This window comes from Nicotiana attenuata, unplaced genomic scaffold (genome assembly GCF_001879085.1).
Source record: "Nicotiana attenuata strain UT unplaced genomic scaffold, NIATTr2, whole genome shotgun sequence".
Lineage (NCBI taxonomy): Eukaryota > Viridiplantae > Streptophyta > Magnoliopsida > Solanales > Solanaceae > Nicotiana > Nicotiana attenuata.
The window spans coordinates 608,585-623,753 of NW_017670406.1; the positions used below are offsets into that span (position 1 = coordinate 608,585).

Genomic DNA, 15,169 nt, shown 5'->3' on the forward strand with positions numbered 1-15,169 from the left:
CCAGCCATTTGTATCAATTTAACAGGACAAAGGGATGGAGGAAAAAAGAGAGACTGAGACGAAAGTTTTCGGCAAAACGGAGAAAATAAAAAACCCGAAGTATCATAAAAAAGGAAGATTCACAAAGTTCTTTCAACAAGGGCAAGAAAGTTTGTCAATCGAATAATGCTTTCCTTCTATTTTATAGGAAACAAATCCCCCAAGCGCGAAACCTAAGGGTCGCCAATAGAAGCTGATAGGGCACGAAACGGTTCAATCCCCTGGGAACGTGTGTCATAATTGCAGCAAACACGAACGACGTTTCGAGTTAAACGACGCTTTGATTCCATAACGGTCGCAACGGTCCAAGAGTACCATAGGAGCTGCGCCCTTATCTCGATCTACAAATCACGCTAAGGCGCGGACAGTCAGATTTCTCCCAGATGTGTAAATTTATAATCCGTCCGCCAGGTCCGACAAGAGACGACCCTGACGAACGGAGGGACTAACTGCATTGGTCAAAATCTGACTGTTGCGGTCGACCTAACTTGGATCCCGCCTAAGCGACAGGATCGTGAGAAACGTCACGACCTGCTCCAAACCAAGAATCTACAGTACATATTAAGTTGAAAAGCAATTTTCAGGTAACGACGAAAACAGTCGTGGTACGAAGGCGCATCGACCCAAGAATATGGCAAGGACTCCAGGACTATCTATAAAAGAGGGAATCACCCAATCAAAAAAGAGTTTTTTTTTGGGAGACTGTCTCTCTTTCTCTCTCCTCTCTTCTAAAACTTTCTTAGAGCAAAGGAAAGGATGCAAGTTAATCATCCTGACTACACCGTGTAGATTGTTCATCCCCATTGTATAAAAATAGGAGGAAATGAAAAATATCTATAAGATTGATCGCCATTATTTTATCTAACTGATAGCTCTCTGATTTATTATTAGATCTGGAGTTTATAATGTTTGACTAAGATTTACCTCTTCATCTTCATTGATTGATTTAATAAAAAAGGTTTCCACATCTTTTGGTCAAACATAAGGCTTGTTAACTTATATACTCAGCATCCCTCTTGTGTTTTTGTCGATGTGGAAATCTGTCCAAAGACAGGGGTGTTACAAGTTAAGCCCTATTTGTATTATTCAAGTGTAAAATGTCATTTCTTTTAGAAAGCTCTCACCTCTTGTTATCAATTTATTCCACGTATAATTTCTAAAATTTAATGCTTTTACTTTTCTCCCTCCAACATACATCACAACATTATATAACTCGTGTTTGGCTCCAACTGCAACTGTTTTAGTGTTTTTATGGTATAGAAAAATAACGAGTCCATATAACCCAAAAAAAGAAAAAAGAAAAAAAAAACGTAGCGGTCGTAGCATTCCAAATTGTACGCCAAATACTGCTCTTCAGTCAGTCTCTTCCCTTCAAAGCCTTCAACTAGAAAAAAAAAGTGTCTTTTGACCACGACAAGTGTGTTACAGTTATAGAAAGAGAAAAGTTCTGTGCTTTTGCCGGCCCCTCTTTCTCTCTCCCTATCTATCTGTTTCTTGTTTTTATTTTTATTTTATATAATTTTAAAATTCTGTTGTTTTTATTCTTATCTTCAGCTTATTTTCACATAATAAGCGTGTTGAACAGTCAACTGCAGCCTAGCAGCTTTAATTTTCTTTTAAAAAGCAAAGACCATATTTTGATGGTTTCCTCAGAAGCTACCCATAGAGATTGTGAAGATCAAAGCCGTCTGATCAGCTGTTGAGGGGCTTTGGGTTTTTCATTCTTTTGGTTCTGTACAAGGTATTATAGAATCTTGAATTTCATAATTGAATTGTTAGAAAAGTTGGGTTTAGAATAATTGAATTGTGTAGAAAGTTGGAGTTGTTATGGTTCTTTAGTTATTATATGAAGTATTTATAAAGAGTGGATTCTTGGTATTTGATAATTCTTTTATGGAGTGGTAGTTTGTGCCAAAAGTTGGAGTCTTTTGGTGTTGTAGTTACTGATCAAGAATTTATAAGGATTGGGTTTATTGGGTATTTGATAGTAGCTTTTATGGAGTTGTAATTTGTGCAAAAAGTTGGAGTCTTTTGGTGTTGTAGTTACTGATCAAGAATTTATAAGGATTGGTTTGTGTATTTGATAGTTGTTCATGGAGTCGTAGTTTTTGCAAGATTGGACTGGATATTTGGAAGTTTATTTGAGTAGCTGTTTACTGGTTGAGATTTTTTGAGCTTTGGTTCCATGGTTCTTGGGGAAAGATCGAATTTTGCAAAGCCTAGTGTCTGGGGTTGGTAATTTGCAACTGCAGAGGAAGGTTTTTGGTTGGGTTGATTATGGGTTGTGTTTGTGGAAAACCTTCCCCGTCTGCCAAAGATAGGCGGGGTGGACAAAAGAAGAGAGATTTTACGAAAGGGGCAAACGTGGCATCACGCGCACCACGAGCTGTTTCTTCAAGGAGAGAGGAGAGTTTCAGGGTGAAAGACATGTTGGAAAATGGTGATGTGAAGCTTGGTTTAATAGATAGGAAGAATAATGGATCAAGAAAGGTGAGGGATGATCATTACGAGCAGATAAAGGAAAAGCTTGGACTGATTGTGAATGGTGGTCCTGGATATGGAGTCGTCCCAAAAGCGTTGGAAGGGGAACTGGTTGCTGTAGGATGGCCTTCTTGGCTTGCTGCAGTTGCAGGTGAAGCTATTAATGGATGGCTTCCTCGCAAGGCCGATACGTTCGAGAAATTAGACAAGGTACAATTCTGTAGACATTCTTTATGACTGTTTAATTTGTCAATTAGATTGGACGGAAACCAAAATCGTGTTTGATTGGCCTTAATTATTAGACAATCGTAATATCTAATAGAATACACATGCTAACCACAATGTTTTGATTTAGATGGTTTAAATTACATTTATTTTTAATGCCTGTGGCGATATTTCCCTTCCTTTTCTATTTCCTTTAAGATAGGTAGTTTCTTTTCCAATGTGTTTAAAAGTTGTTGTTTGAGTTTTTTGGTTTATTGTGTGACAGCTTCTTGTTCTTGCAGATTGGCCAAGGGACATATAGTAGTGTATACAAGGCTCGTGATCTAGTTAACAATAAAGTTGTTGCACTCAAAAGAGTGAGGTTCGATAATATGGATCCTGAAAGTGTCAAATTTATGGCAAGAGAGATAGTAATTTTGCGTAGGCTTGATCATCCGAATATTATCAAATTGGAAGGCTTGGTTACATCAAGATCATCTTGCAGTTTGTACCTCGTTTTTGAGTATATGGAACATGATCTTACTGGACTGGCATCTGTTCCTGATATCAAATTTACAGAATCACAGGTGCTTTTCCAGGGATCCTTTATGCTGTTTCCGTAATTTAACACGAATGAATTAGCTATGTCAGCTTTTCAATCAATTTAGAAAACTAGTTTCTGACTTTATTTTATCTTTCATAGATGAAATGCTATATGCAGCAACTTCTTAGTGGACTTGATCATTGCCATAGTCGGGGTGTTTTGCATCGGGACATCAAAGGTTCAAATCTTCTAATCGACAATCACGGCATCTTGAAAATTGCAGATTTTGGCTTAGCAACCTTCTTTGATCATAAGCAAAGTGTTCCATTGACAAGCCGTGTTGTGACTCTTTGGTATCGACCACCCGAGCTCTTACTTGGAGCAAGTCATTATGGAGTCGCGGTAGATTTATGGAGTAGTGGTTGCATACTTGGAGAATTATATGCCGGCAAGCCCATCATGCCCGGTAGAACAGAGGTATATACTAAAGTATTAATATATTTTCTTTTTCTTATTTTTACTTGTGCATGATACTTGCGCTATCTTCTTGTTTATGACTCCATTTTGGAAATGTTACTGCAATTTGTAAAGCAAATAAGCATCTAGGTATTTAAAATGAAGTAGGTGGGGGCCACAAGCGGGAGGCAAGACTGGTATCAGTACTAAATTTTAGGTCATACCTGGTTTGTCTATCGTGGCTAGTGAACTTGTGATTTTCCAATTAGATTAAAAAGGTTTAAATTGACCTTTGCTGAGTTAGTGACCTGTTATTTAGCTCTAATGACGTTTCTTGTTTTAAAAGCAAAGATGGATCCAAATAGAAAAGTTTGGGGGTACTGAAAATGGAAAGGTTGTAATTCAGAATTGAGCACCACTTCCTGAAATAATACCTGTATATAACAACTCATAACCTATTATTAGATTGGCCTGTATGATTTGAGTCTTCTATTTCGCCTTTTATATTTCTCTTCTCCGTTTTCATCTTGATTTTTCCAAAAAGGGGCTGTAAGAGTCACAGTATGTGTTAGCATCTTTACGGTTGTTCCCCACTGTGTATTAAATTTTCTTGTGTTTTGGTGATTGGTAGTGGGGCTTCGAGAGAGCTTTTGAAGCTGCAATTTTGACATTTCTTTATGTGCAATTACCTAAATTTCATGATGTATTTTGCTTTTTTAGGTTCTTAAATGTTCTTCTTCATCGACTGAAATTTTTTCTCATTTCCTTCTTAAGTGACTTATGCCTGATTAATTTACCCATGTGTTTTTCTGCTGTGTGAGGACATATTTTTACATCTTAGATATACGAATTGCTTCCTCCTTGTAGGTAGAGCAGCTGCATAAGATTTTTAAGCTTTGTGGTTCACCATCTGAGGATTACTGGAAAAAAGAAAAATTACATCATTCAACAGCATTTAAACCGATACATCCTTACAGACGGCGTATTGGGGAAACATTTAAGGATCTTCCTCCATCTGCTGTGAGGTTACTGGACACATTACTTTCTATAGATCCTGAACTTAGGGGAACAGCTGGCGGTGCTCTTGAGAGCGAGGTATGTTTTTCTTCCTCCCTGATGTTTCTTTGTCCCTCTGTTTATACCATCGATCATAGTTTTGGTGATCTGTAGTTTAGTCTATCAACAAATATTCTATCAAAAGTGAAGACTGAATCCTGCATGCTATGAATGTGATTTTTGGGTGATATCTATTCTATAAAGCACAATATAGTATTCGTGATGATAGTTGCTTTCAAAATTGTAATCTGATGAGGATGCACTAGGTGATATCTCAACATATCTGTTTATATGTATATATAAACAAATACTGCTTCAGTCTCATTTTATGTGAAGGATGGAGTTTAAGAAGTAAGAAACACTTTTGACACACAAGCTAAATACATGCATATTAATTATTGAGAGTTGGTAATAGTTCCAAGTGTCCCTTCATCTTTCTCTGTCATAGGACTTTCCAACCAGTCTTGTTAGTAAGGTAAAATAATAGGGATAGCATGATTAGATGTTTCCAAAAATAGAAAAATGTCAATCTTTTTGGGACAGACTTAAAAAGGAATGTCAAATAAAATGGGATGCATAGAGTAAATAATACATATAGAAATAAAATAATAAATTTGGATTTAAGCGGCGGTCGGCCTTACTAAAGAGTATTACTGAGCATCTTTCAACTGATTACTAAGTCCCAGTTATTGTGGACCTAGAGAAACACGTGCAGTCAAAACCTTTTTTCTCCTTCTGCAGTAAATAGTGCTCCGTGATCCATGTCAATTATATTATTGATGCCTCTCCACTTCAGTGACTATCTCTATCTTTATATTTTGGCATATTGGTTCTTACTAGCAAGTTTGGTGGAGTGGTGGATATGATTAATTTATGGAGTGTTGCTATCTTTAGAAAGCTGTCTTTATGTATTGGATAACCTTTAATACTTTCAAATCTATAATACTTCCAAATCTACAGAAGAAGTATCCTTCACAGTAAACTTTGTGAGGTTATGCCGTAAAACTGAAATTTACCTATAAAAAAAATGAAATTTGAAATAAGTAGTGATGTAGCTCCTGGTAGCTGGAGGCTTATTGTTTCATTTTAAGTGATGCTCCGCAATAATTGTTTCATTTTATCCGTCGAAGTCATTCAATGTGCATTTCATTTCTTCAAGGTGCATATCGTTTATTATGGCTTAATAAAGTTGCACGACCGATTTTCCTAATTAACAAAGTTTTCCTCCTACAGTTCTTCACCACAAAGCCCATGCCTTGTGATCCTTCAAGTTTGCCGAAGTACCCTCCCAGTAAGGAAATTGATGCAAAACTGAGGGAAGAGGAAGCTCGAAGGTAAATAGTTTTAAGATACCTTTCCTGTTGAGGAACTAGAACTATCTTTTTTTTTTTTTACGTAACTTTGGCCTTCTTATTGTGCGCGAAAACGTTTTTCGATTCTATCAGGAAGCTTCTTCGTTCTTTTGAACAATCTTTTGATGTCTGCAACAGTCGTTTTGTCTAGTGGCGCTTCTGTAGTTGCTTTCATAGCTGGCTTGCACTGAGAAATTTTAGTTTGTTTATCCAATTACGTTATTTCTTAGAGATTTAACATTTGTATGACACAACATTTTCCTTTTTTAAGTATCAAGGGATATGTAATAAATTATAATATTTGTCTGAATTGTTTTCTGCAGGCAAGGAGCTGCAGGAGTTAAGAGCCAAGTTGGTGATGGGCATACAAGAGGATCGAAAGAAGTTCGAGTTGTTCCAGCACCTGATGCTAATGCCGAGTTGGCTAGGTCAATGCAGGTATTTAAGTATGGCTTAATTGTTTACTCCCTCCGTTTCATATTGTTTGAGCTAGTTTGACTCGGCACGGAGTTTAAGAAAAAAGAAGAAGACTTTTGAAACTTGTGGTCTTAAAAGAAGAAGGGGTAAAAGGTTTGTGGGGCCATGCCATTTGTGTGGCTATAAAAACTTCTCATTAAGGGCAAAAAGGGTAAAATGAAGAGTTTAAAGTTGAATTATTTCCAAATTTAGAAATGTGTCACTTATTTTGGAACAGACTAAAAGGGAAAGTAGCTCATTTAATATGAAACGGAGGGAGTAGTATTAAACTTGATTCACATGTTTACCTAATACAAGATGCTAAAGACCAAAAGAAACCAGATAACAATCCTTCAATTTATCATCTTGTAACTCCAAGAGGTTAGTTAAATTGTAATGGTTCTGCCGTGAATTAGGAAGTCCCAACACCTGACAGCCAAGCTTAAAAATCACCATAGAAATTTGGAGCGGAATGAATATTGAGGATTCATACAGCCGACTCCAATTAGTGAGATTAGAGCCATGGCAATTGTTGTTGTGGAAGATGAAATGCACAAGTTTTATTTCAACCAAAAGTTTGGAAATATCTAATTTGTGGCAGTTGTCTCAGAGCCTACGAAGTTTTCCTCTGGTGGAAGCTTGGTGTCATTAAAATGAAACTAATTAGAGATTATCTTCACCAGTACATTTGGAATGCATTTTTTATACTTCTTTTACAGTATCCCACCATACTTGTGTGTAAGAATGGTTTTACTCGAGTTGTCAATCTATATGATTCATACACTGTTTGGTTCATGTCAAGTAATACTCGTACCTTGAAATAGAGGAGGCAGAGCAGTTCAAATCCTAAGAGCCAATCTGAGCAGTTCAATCGCCATAAGGGAGCTTCTTCTGGTTTTCCCAACAATCCACATAGACCATCACAACCAAGCGAAGAAAGAGGCAGAGATCACTTGGAGAATCTTTCGCAGAGATTTTCTCATTCCGGACCTCTAGCTCCAGGATTTGGGTGGGCAAAATCTGGGAAGAAATATGATCATGATATTTCTGTTGGTTCCAATAGACCCGACTTATCGAAGTTATCCAGTTTAGTAGCATCTCGGTCAGTTGTGGGCCTTGTGGCCGGTGATGCCCGAGATCGATTTGCTGTTTCACATCTGGAATCTGCCCATCAAATAGAAAGGCCAGTACGTTTGCTTAATGAACACCCAAGGAAGCAGGATCAGAAGCGTCACATGCAAAACCCTGCTGGTTCTCGTCAATTTGACAATGGAAGGTCCAGCGTCAAAGAATCAAATCTGGTAAGTCTTATAAGCATCATAACTAATAAAAAAAGGAGTTCGTACAACTTTAATGACCTTAAAGGACTTGAATTCTGAGTGCGTAGACAGGAATTAAGATAATTATCGCCATATTTTGTGAAGGTGCTGAAACTTCATATCCCTCAAGTATAGTTAAACTTATATATATACGGTGAAGTTAAAAATGTTTGCATAAGTAAATCCCCTTACATTGTGATAGTTAACAATTATAAAGTCTTTCTTCACTTGGATCCGTATTCTTGAGCCGTGGGTCTATCGGAAACAACCTCTCTACCCCTGGGGGCTGCGTACACACTACCCTCCGCACCCTCCCCGAACCCCACTTGTGGGATTATACTGGATTGTTCTTATTGTTCACTTGGATCTGTCATCTAATCTAAGTTGCTCGGACTCTGGTGCGGGTATCTGATACAGGGACGGATCCGAGTATCGGATTCGGCAAAATCTAAATTTTAAGATTCGGGGGTGCGGACCCGGATATGGATAGGGGCGCGGGGATTCGGCTAATAATAAATAGAGCTATAGAAATATTGTAAATTTTGAGAGATATTCTGTGAAAAACTTACATGAATATTGTAGAATTCAATCTTTCATTCTCCAAGATGGACATTATTCTTTCATTCTCCTAAATCTGTTTTATTTTCGCTTTTGAGAAATCAAAATCTCAATTTTCTCCCAAATTTGTCGATGGACTCCGGTCAAAGTGTCCGAAGTCAGTTGACCGTATCCGGGACGTATCCCGCTCCCGTCCCCGTCTCGTATCGGGACGGGGACGGCACCAAAATCGAAGAGTCCGCGCAACTTAGCATCTAATGCAACAGCCCTGCAGTCAGTAAATAGCTTTTTGGTTTCTTTCTTGTAGTATGAATTTAATTCTAGTATGATGGGATTCTTATCTAAATCTTTTTGTTTTATGAAGCATGGACATGGTCACAAGGCAAACCAAATCCATTTTTCTGGTCCACTACTTGTTCAACCTAATAAAGTGGATCAAATGCTGAAAGAGCACGATCGTCGTATCCAGGAAGCTGCACGACGAGCAAGGCTCGAGAAGGCAAGAGCAGGTAAAGGTCAAACTCAAGCTCAAGGAATGCAGAGGACCAACAATTCTATTTATGTCACTAGCGTGGGATCGCGGTAGACTGGGAAAAATTATATATAGTCCTTTGTACAGTTCTTCTGGAAATAATTGTTATTAATAGGAATATAGACGATAAATTTATGTGGTCTGCTAGAGTAGGCAAACATATTTATGTACACAATTTGTTTTACCGTCATTGCCTCAATTAAATCAACCCGAAGTTTCTTCAGTGGTAGGAAATTTACAAATCATCATTGAAGAATATTAATTGACGAAACCAACATTCTGAAAACGTACACGGATTATGCTAGCTACATTAGTAAACAAGTTTACTAAGCACCCGTGGTCTAGTGGTAGAATAGTACCCTGCCACGGTACAGACCTCGGTTCGATTCCTGGCTGGTGCATGCCATTCTTTGCGGGGATAGCTCAGTTGGGAGAGCGTCAGACTGAAGATCTGAAGGTCGCGTGTTCGATCCACGCTCACCGCATTTCTTTTTCCTTTCTTCTTATATATAGTTTTTAGTTTCTTTACTTAAAATGGACATGTTATTTTCCCGTTATTATTAATGATATTCAATCAATCATCTACAAGTTTTCTAAGTTTTGAAGGGGTTCTATTCTTGGTTAGTGTTAGGGGCCGGACTCTTTGACATCGGGTGTGGCGCGGTTGTGGCAAGGTTTGGGCGTGATGGCCTTGCCATTGGTCTATGTGCGGGCAAAACGATCATGCGGACAATGGACAAAACAATGTCATGTGGGCTGTTGGGGGCAAGTATTGGCCAAGGTCTTGGGGCAGGCAAGACATGCTTGGCAAAGGCTTGACAAGGCAGCGTGGGCAAAGTTGGGGCGGCATGGCACGGCATGCGCGCCAAAGTTAGTGGCATGGGCACTCCAGGTTGTCGTAGCGCCAAGTGCGGGCTAAGCTAAAGTACGGCAGAGCGGGATTATGTCAAAGGCTTTCAATAGCTAAGGCAAGGCTATGTGAAGGAAAATACAAGTAATGGCATGGGCGAAACAAGGGTTGACATGGGCAAGGCAGCTGAAACTCGGCCAAGGCGTGTGCGGGCGGCAGTGGCGTCGGGCGTGTGCGGCAAAATCATGAGCGGCGGATTGCGGACAAGGCATTGGTGCGGAGAAATGTCAAAATGAGCCAAGGCTGGGCGCAATGCTAGTCTTGGGCGTGCATCAGCTGACCAAGTCAAAGGGCACATGCAGTGCACATGCCAAAGCAGTTGGCGGTTTCCTTTTGGTAACCACCTTTACCCATGTCTGATTTTTGCTTGTATCTACTATCATTTCGTGTAGAACATGGCTAGGTAGTTGGGGATGTCAAATACAAGATAGGAACTGACTTAGTCTTAGCCCGACAAGTGGCAAAAGCTGTAGACAACAAGTGTCCATATGCTGTCAAGTCCTAAGGCTACCTATGTGCTATAAATAGGTGCCTTTGGACTTAGATTGTGTATGGAATTTCGTGTGAAGTTTAAGTGGGAAACAAGAGTGAAACGTGAGGGTTTCTAAGTGTTTCAAAAGGGACTAAGGCTAGGCATTGGGCAGGTCTTTGTGTTGGCTAAAGAACGACTTGTGTTCTTTGTCAAAAGTGTGGCTGTGGTCAACTTGTGGTCATAGTCAAGTGAGGGTTCCTTTGTAAGTTTTTGAAATTAATGCAAAGGTTGAGATTTTCCCGTATTTGATTGTGTTCTTTTCAATTTGCTGCCAAAATTTGTTTAAGGCCAAACTTGCTGAAAATTTGGTTAAGTGTTGGGAAATGCTGAATTAAGTGCGCGGGAGTCAAGTACGCAACTTGACTGCCGCGCGGGTGTGACTTTGGACTGACCAAAAACGCCCCGTGACAGTTAGCCTCTTAGATCCAAAATGTAAATTTTAGATGGAATCTCAAAGAATCTCTATAAAGGCCAAAAAAATTATAATCTTTAACGTCGTTATACTTTATATACGTAATGAAGATAAGATCTAAGTGTTATCCACTCAGCATTAGTTACCTAATCCTAATTAACAAGCCTTTAATAATCCAAACTGGTACTTGGACCACTTAGCAGAGTGACTAGTATGTCATAATGCTACTTGCCTTTCTGGTGTAAAGAGTTCAAAAAGGAGTGGATAATTCTAGAGAAAAAGTGCACTTACCCAAAAAGATATTTTATCATAGGGTAAAGGTCTAACACGTAATGTAAAGAATTTTAGAGTATAAGTGTTTTAATCAGTTATAACATATTATTTACTACATTTCATGTTACCAAATTGTGATAACTTAAATAATTACTTATCGTTTTTGGTCATCTTAACTTGACAGTGTAGAAAAAAGTACACTGCATAGAAATTAAACACATTTCCTATCTGTATTGAGGGAAATGTTTCATCATAGGGAAACCTTATCTGGCTTCAATGTTGACATAATGAGGCTACACATAGACTTAAGAGCGACAAATATAATTAAATTTGTTCGGTTGCATCTTATTCCACGGGAGCGGAGCTACGGTGGCAGAAGATGATTTGGATGAACCCGTTTGTCAAAAGTTGTACGGTATATATATATGGCCAAAATCATCTTTTATGCATAAAATAGTAGATGTTAAATCCTCTAGGTTTGTTTCTGTATTTATTTTTTTAATATTCTGAATCTTCTTAGTAAAAATTCTGACTCCGTCACTGTTATCAAGCCTGCTTTGCCTCTATGATTGTTGATGATCTAATGACATTAATGGGTCCTTATTTCTTTTAAATCTTGCAACTTGTTTCCACCTTTTGTTTTTTCCACTTAATCCAAAAAGGTCCATGTCTCCTTAAACTTGACATCAGATCAAAAGAAAAGAAACATAGAAAGAAAGTGTCATACTAATTTTTTTCCATTTATAATTAAACAAAGTGTCATTTGTATAATAACATTAGGTGGAAAGTTCACAGTTAATTATCTTATACTAATTGGAACACTTTTTTACTAACATCCACATATGTAACTTATTCTTCTCCTCCAAATTCTAAGTTCACAATTAAGACATTCTTTGAAAATTAACACTTATGAGTCTAAAATTAATTCTAAATTTTTAAAAATGGGACCCTCAGATTTGGGGACCTAAGGCACAAACCTTACTTGTGATAACAACAGAGCCCGACATGTATTTCGTTTATGATGTTTGTTTATGGTTCAGAAAATGTGACCAGTATTTGATTTATACTGTTTATCTTTTTGAACTAATATTATAAATGAATCTTATACTATCAGATCACATAAAAAAAAAGTAATAATTATTTGTAACTATTCATAAAATCAAGATTAGTAATTTGAAAAATTATGCACGTTACATGCTACAGCAGAGACTAAAATACACCTCTATCAATAAGAAAAAGCAAGAGAATTGAAGATAATTGTTGGTAAAGGTCATCACTAAGAATATGCCAAAGCATTTTATAGGGCAAACTACGTACAACCTAGGAAAAAGTAGACATGAGATGGAGTTGATGCTTTCGAGATACCAGTATGCAGTAGCATACCAATTACACTGCTCCGAAATTAAACCTAGTACGATGAATTAATATACAATGCCAACTGTTGTATGATGTGAAACCAAGTCTACTTATAGCCCGTTTGGCCAAGCTGCAAAAATCAGCTTATTTTGAGAAATGCTTTTTTTCAGAAATACTTTTCTCAAAAGTACTTTTGGTGAGAAGCAGTTTGTGTTTGGTTAATTAGTTTGAAAAGCACTTCTGAGCAGCAATTAGTGTTTGGCCAAGCTTTAAAAAACTGCTTCTAAGTGTATTTTTCTCAAAAGTGCTTCTCAAAAAAGTGCTTTTGGAGAGAAGCTACTTTTTTCTGCTTCTCCACAACTGCTTCTGCTTCTCCTCAAAAGCACTTTTTTTCCTTCCAAAAGCTTGGCCAAACACCTCAATTTTTGGCCAAAAATGCTTTTGGCAAAAAAAAAAAAAACCACTTTTAGGCCAAAAAGAAGCTTGGGCAAACAGGCTATTAATCTAGCTACTGGACAAGTTGTGAATGCACAATTAACAAAAATCATTATTAGTGAATGCATTTTTTTGGCAAAAAAAAAAAAAACACTTTTGGCCAAAAAGAAGCTTGGGCAAACAGGCTATTAATCTAGCTACTGGACAAGTTGTGAATGCACAATTAACAAAAATCATTATTAGTGAATGCATTCTGCAATAAAAATCCTCCCCGGTCCCATTTTAATTGATTTTTTGTCCTTTTTTTGTGGTCCATAATATTTAATTTTTTTCAGATATCAAAAAGGAATTAACTTCTTTTTCCAAAGTGGCCCTTGAAGTAAAGAGCCTAGAAGTATTTGTTATATTTTTTAATGAATAAGTTAAGGTTAATATGGTCAATTTTATTGTTAATAAATATTAAAATACGGATTTCTTAATATGTATAAAAAGAGCCAAAAAAATCAATTAAAGTGGATCGAAGGGAACAATTGTTTAATTTGTTTGAAAGAACTTTGGTATTCATGCGAAAGAAAGAAACAACCGAAAAGGGCCAAAATCTCTGTATTATGGGAAAATGTTTAAATATACCTCCGCCGTAATACTATTGGCTCAAAAATATACCCCTGTCGTAATACTATTGACTCAAATATATCCCTCTTCCATTAAATTTGTCAAAGATGAACATCCAATCTTACTGGTGCTGACATTTTATGAGGTGGATGCCACATAGCATGCCACCTCAGCGCTCCTAACCCATTTTACCTCTCCCTACTATTTTTTTTTTCACCACTAAAATTTACTTCCCCTCTATCATCATTTTCACTATTACCGCCACGTGAAGAATATTGTGTTTCAAATTTTTTCTTTTTAATAGTAAAAGAAAAACAACTGAGCAAACTAATACGATCCATTTTTTTTGCTTTTGAAACATAGCGGAAACTTGCTTTATCTTCTATTGATTACATAGTGCAAGTTTGATTTGCAACAATGGTGCGGTGCGGGTGCGGGTGCGGGGCGGTGCGAGTTTGAACATTAGCGGGACATGGCGGGTTTGAGAGTTTGCGATTGCGATGCGAGACGGGTTAAATTTTTAAATTAAAAAAAATCACGCAGGGCGGGGCGTGTCGTGGGTAGGGGATTTAATTTTTCATGATTGTATTTCTTCGCCGAACATTTGGGGTGGAATTGGGATAAAAACCAGTTTTCTAAAACACATACATAAATTGTGAGCTTTTGCATTCAGACAGTTCATTTTTTCCTTTTCTTTTCTTCTCTTTTTCAAATTATTTTTCTTATTGGTGAAGTAGTTCTTCGTTTAAGAATATATACAGTGCCTAGTGCTGCATTATGTTAATTAATTTCAGGTGATTAAGCTATCCAAGGAGGAGGAACAGGAATAAAAATAAACTTTTAATATTTTATTCCAGATCATGTATTAGTAGATGATTTGCTATTAATTATCCTTTATGTTGAAAGTCTCTAGGTTATGCAAATTTAAGGTGTTCGTGTAGATGTTTGTGGTATCTTTATATAATGCAATTACTGGCAAAAAAAAAAGAGAAACTTTTTTTAAAAAATCTGGGGCGCGGGGCGGGTGGAGTATGGGGCAGGTGGATGCGGGTTTAAATCCTATGCGAGGCGGGGCGGGTTGAAATTGTGCGGGTTCAAACAGAACCCGCCCCACACCCGCCCCGCACCGTGCCGCCTACCATTCCTATTTGCGACAGATTAATGTGGATATTGTTCTTAATGTTCATAACGTGAATCTTGTATACTTTTAAATTAAGATCTTTTTCATCCTATTTTAATTTGTCAAGCCTAGAACGGAATCAAAATTATACTTCTTTGCATTCCGTTTGATATAAGAATAGCTTTTGTTATAGCCTTTGTTTTTCGTAGTAAAATCTGAAATCTAATTTATATTAAAATCAAATTTCATACAAACGAGTCTAGATGATCTAGAGCAAAGTTGGTCAAAATTTAGTTTGATCCCAAAATCTTCCTCCCTCCGCGCACGATATTATTTGATCTTTTATCATTTCAAATTAGTACTAGTATCCACGCGGACACTAATCATGTCAAATATTTAAGTTATTTGGATTGTATGTAAATAATCTTAAAATTTACACTTTCTTAGTAAATATAGATAATCATTGTATATTAACTACATGAAAAAATTAACCATTTCTTCTATTTTTCTTTTTTGATATCA

General features: G+C 37.2%; 1 protein-coding gene and 1 non-coding gene across 2 annotated transcripts; both read left to right on the forward strand.

Annotated features, from left to right (window-relative positions):
- The first annotated feature begins 1,468 nt into the window (after nucleotides 1-1,468).
- Nucleotides 1,469-9,220, forward strand: LOC109238980 (probable serine/threonine-protein kinase At1g54610). The gene is made up of 8 exons (XM_019405479.1): nucleotides 1,469-2,730; nucleotides 3,027-3,311; nucleotides 3,428-3,745; nucleotides 4,592-4,819; nucleotides 6,014-6,114; nucleotides 6,456-6,570; nucleotides 7,413-7,889; nucleotides 8,830-9,220. Exons 1-8 carry the CDS (start codon nucleotides 2,317-2,319, stop codon nucleotides 9,049-9,051), a joined length of 2,160 nt encoding a protein of 719 aa, XP_019261024.1. The 5' UTR covers nucleotides 1,469-2,316; the 3' UTR covers nucleotides 9,052-9,220.
- A 189-nt stretch (nucleotides 9,221-9,409) lies between these two features.
- Nucleotides 9,410-9,482, forward strand: TRNAF-GAA. The gene has a single exon. It is a non-coding gene; the product is annotated as a tRNA-Phe (tRNA).
- The last annotated feature ends 5,687 nt before the right edge of the window (nucleotides 9,483-15,169 follow it).

What these genes read in the sequence shown, in the direction of transcription:
- LOC109238980 (XM_019405479.1), top strand. Translation starts at nt 2,317, where the DNA reads ATGGGTTGTGTTTGTGGAAAACCTTCCCCGTCTGCCAAAGATAGGCGG. An exon ending in TCATGCCCGGTAGAACAGAG is followed by an intron (nt 3,746 to 4,591) that starts GTATATACTAAA and finishes TCCTCCTTGTAG; the next exon opens with GTAGAGCAGCTGCATAAGAT. An exon ending in AGGGAAGAGGAAGCTCGAAG is followed by an intron (nt 6,115 to 6,455) that starts GTAAATAGTTTT and finishes TGTTTTCTGCAG; the next exon opens with GCAAGGAGCTGCAGGAGTTA.